This window comes from Malurus melanocephalus, unplaced genomic scaffold (genome assembly GCF_030028575.1).
Source record: "Malurus melanocephalus ecotype Western Australia unplaced genomic scaffold, MMel_1.1 scaffold_1594, whole genome shotgun sequence".
Lineage (NCBI taxonomy): Eukaryota > Metazoa > Chordata > Aves > Passeriformes > Maluridae > Malurus > Malurus melanocephalus.
In genome coordinates, this window is record NW_026624826.1 from 3,130 (window position 1) to 6,005 (window position 2,876).

Sequence of the window (2,876 nt, forward strand, 5' to 3'; positions counted from 1 at the left end):
CAGGGCCCTGTGGGATCAGCCTCAGGTGCTCTGAGGTCACTGGCTTCCCTCTGCTGGCTGGAATTTGATCTGTGCCTGCATGGGAAAATGTCCTGCCAGCCTGGGATTCCCAAATGCTGACAATTAGGRGCAGAAGAACCTGTTTTCATCCCTGCTGGAGAAGCCTGTGTGGCCATGGAGGTGTGACACTGCCACAGCTCCTCGCTGGGAATGATCTTAGGGGAGSCTGTGCTTTGGGAATCCCAGTGAATGCACCAAATTCTTCCAGAGACAGGCAGGGATGGCTTCTCTGTGCTTCACAGCAGCTCCTGAGGCTCTCTGCTCTTTGTCCCCAGGCACTGTGTTTGTCTGGGTGTTCTGGCCAAGCTTCAGTTCCATCCTGGCTGACTCCAAGGAGGAAGCAGTGCTCAACACCTACTTTGCCCTGGCAGTGAGTGCTGTGACTGCCTTCCTGCTGTCTGCTCTGACCTCCAAGGATGGCAAATTCCGAATGGTGAGGCTGAGGGAAGCCCTGCATGGAGAGGAGGTTTTGCTGTTRCTCTCAGTATGCACTGAAATACAGCAGCTGCTAAATGAAACCAAGGCCAGGGTTTTACCCTGATAGTCACAGACTCACAGGGTGGTTTGGGTGGGAAGGGRCATTAAAGGACCTCAGTTACCCCTCTGACATGGGCAGGGACATTTTCCACTGYCCCAGGGTGCTCCCAGCCCTGTCCAGCCTGGCCTTRGRCMCTGCCAGGGATCAGCCACAGCTTCTCTGGGCACCCTGTGCCAGGGCCTCACCACAATTCCTTCCTAATATTRAATCTACACCTTCCCTCCTTCAGTTTAAAGCATTTKCCCCATGTTTAATCACTACAAACCCTTGTACAAAGTCTCTTAAGCTCTGGTTTTGCTGTTTTCTTGTGCAGACTCACATCCACAGTGCAGTCCTGGCTGGAGGGGTCACCATCAGCTACACAGCWCACAGCATCCAGCAGCCTTGGATTGCCATGATTTTGGGGCTGCTTGGCAGTGTCATTGCCATTTTGGGATCTCACTGTTCACAGGTAATGCTCAAACCCTGAAATGGTTCTTGTGGAAGCTGTATAAACTTCTTTTCCTAAAATAAACCCATTTTCCAAACTGGGAAACCTGAGGTGTTTTGAGCAGGGTGCAGGATTGCAACTTGAGAGAGCAAATTCATCTAATTCTGGGTATGAATTAAACCTTTTTTTTTTTTTTTTTTTTCCCCAGAGGTGCTTCAATCCTGCCCTCAAGCTTCAGGACACTTCTGGAGTTCATTTCACTTTTGGTTTGCCTGCTGTGCTTGGAGCTGTGGCTGCTGTTGTTCTCTCTGTTGTAAAAGAAGGGACTGCGACACAATGGAATGATTTATCCAGGTACATAAATCCTTGTATTAAATAATAAACATAAATAATTGTTACTGCAGTGTGCCCTGAGAAGAGTTCACAGACMCACAGAGAGCCTGARTTTCACAGATAAATGGTGTTAAATCAGGTAACCCRAGATAATCCTAAAAAACTCAGTAAAGTGGAATTTGAGAGTTGAGCAGACTTTGGGTCGAAATTTCATGTCAGCTTTGTGTCCTGTTTTCTGTCTCCCTTTTTATTTGATATTGAATACAGCAGACACAGGAGATGAAGGCTGGGGATGTCCCTCCCTCCAAGAATCATTTCAGGATTTGGGATGTTTTGGGGAGCTTTGCATGCAAATAGGGGAGAGGCAGAAATCAGACTGCAGCATGAGGGCCTGACACTTCTATCCTGTCCTTAATGAAATTAATTTAATGAAGTGTTAGTACCACAAGGATGGATAAAATCTGTCCTCTAAAGTCTGTATTTGGCTTCTGCTCTGTTCCTAAAACAACTCCCTGCAGCTGCAGAACTTTGAAAATTACAGTTTCTGTGAGAGATTGTGATGTGAAATGCTCTGTAGATACAGATTCTGCTGAATTCAACATCTGTAAAAGGTAAAACACTTTTTTTTGCTTTTCAGTCTGGGTTATTTGAGCTTTGTTGGCCTCGGTGCCTTCTGCCAGACCATCACCACTGCTGTGCTAACAGGTTTGATTACAGGTCAGTATTGAAACACCCCAGCAATTTCCTTATTTCCTTGGAGCCAATTTCTATGGGTAAATTATTTGTGGAATAAATGGAAACATGAATGCCAGGGACTCTTCAGAGCCAGTGTTTTGAAGAAATGTTTTCCACAAAGAAATGTTTTCCACAAAGAAATATTTTCCACAGAAAGAACCCAGCAGCACCATTCTTTCAGTGCTGAAGTTTTTTTTGAACCAAGGTTTAACAGCTGCCTTCAAACTGCAAACAGGAGAGGTGTAAAGATGAAAATACTTCCACATTTGGAAGTATTGCCTTTGTGACAGAAGATGCCCCAATCTGGGGCTCATTTTTTAGGCCATTTGGTGCAAATGTGACAAGTTCCAATAACATCAGGAGCTGCCTGAGCCCAGCTTTGATCAGAGAGAGCAGCAGAGCTCACGTGGGATGTTTTTTGTGGCAGCTGCAGCTTTTCCAGAGCCCTTCATTCTGTCTGGAGTCAGAAATGGCCAATGAAAATTGTTGGGAAATACACCTTACAGTGATTTTTTTTTGTGTTTTAATTGATCTAAAACCTTTCATTACTTCAAATAGGAATAATTTGTAGAAAAATCCAGCTGAAATAACCAAACATTCAGTGTTTAACCAATTGGTTAAAAATCCAGAGATTCCCATCAGAAATCCCAGGCTAACAGTGCTGATAAACCAGATTGTTTTGAATACTCATGCAAGAAATTCATCATTTTGATGTATTTTTATAATCTAACAGGATGTTTAATGGGGTTTTACCTAAAGTAATTTGTTTTTAATGTCACA

The 2,876-nt window shown here is 44.3% G+C and overlaps 1 protein-coding gene across 1 annotated transcript in view; it reads left to right on the forward strand.

Moving 5' to 3' along the window:
* Positions 1 to 2,111, forward strand: part of LOC130587170 (RH-like protein) — a 5,160-nt gene extending 3,049 nt beyond the window's left edge. Inside the window, exons 5-8 of the mRNA XM_057388135.1 lie at positions 336 to 493; positions 912 to 1,049; positions 1,237 to 1,382; positions 1,999 to 2,111. Coding sequence (XP_057244118.1) covers positions 336 to 493; positions 912 to 1,049; positions 1,237 to 1,382; positions 1,999 to 2,089 — 533 coding nt within the window. The 3' untranslated portion in view covers positions 2,090 to 2,111. The remainder of the gene's footprint in view (positions 1 to 335; positions 494 to 911; positions 1,050 to 1,236; positions 1,383 to 1,998) is intronic.
* Positions 2,112 to 2,876: the final 765 nt, after the last annotated feature.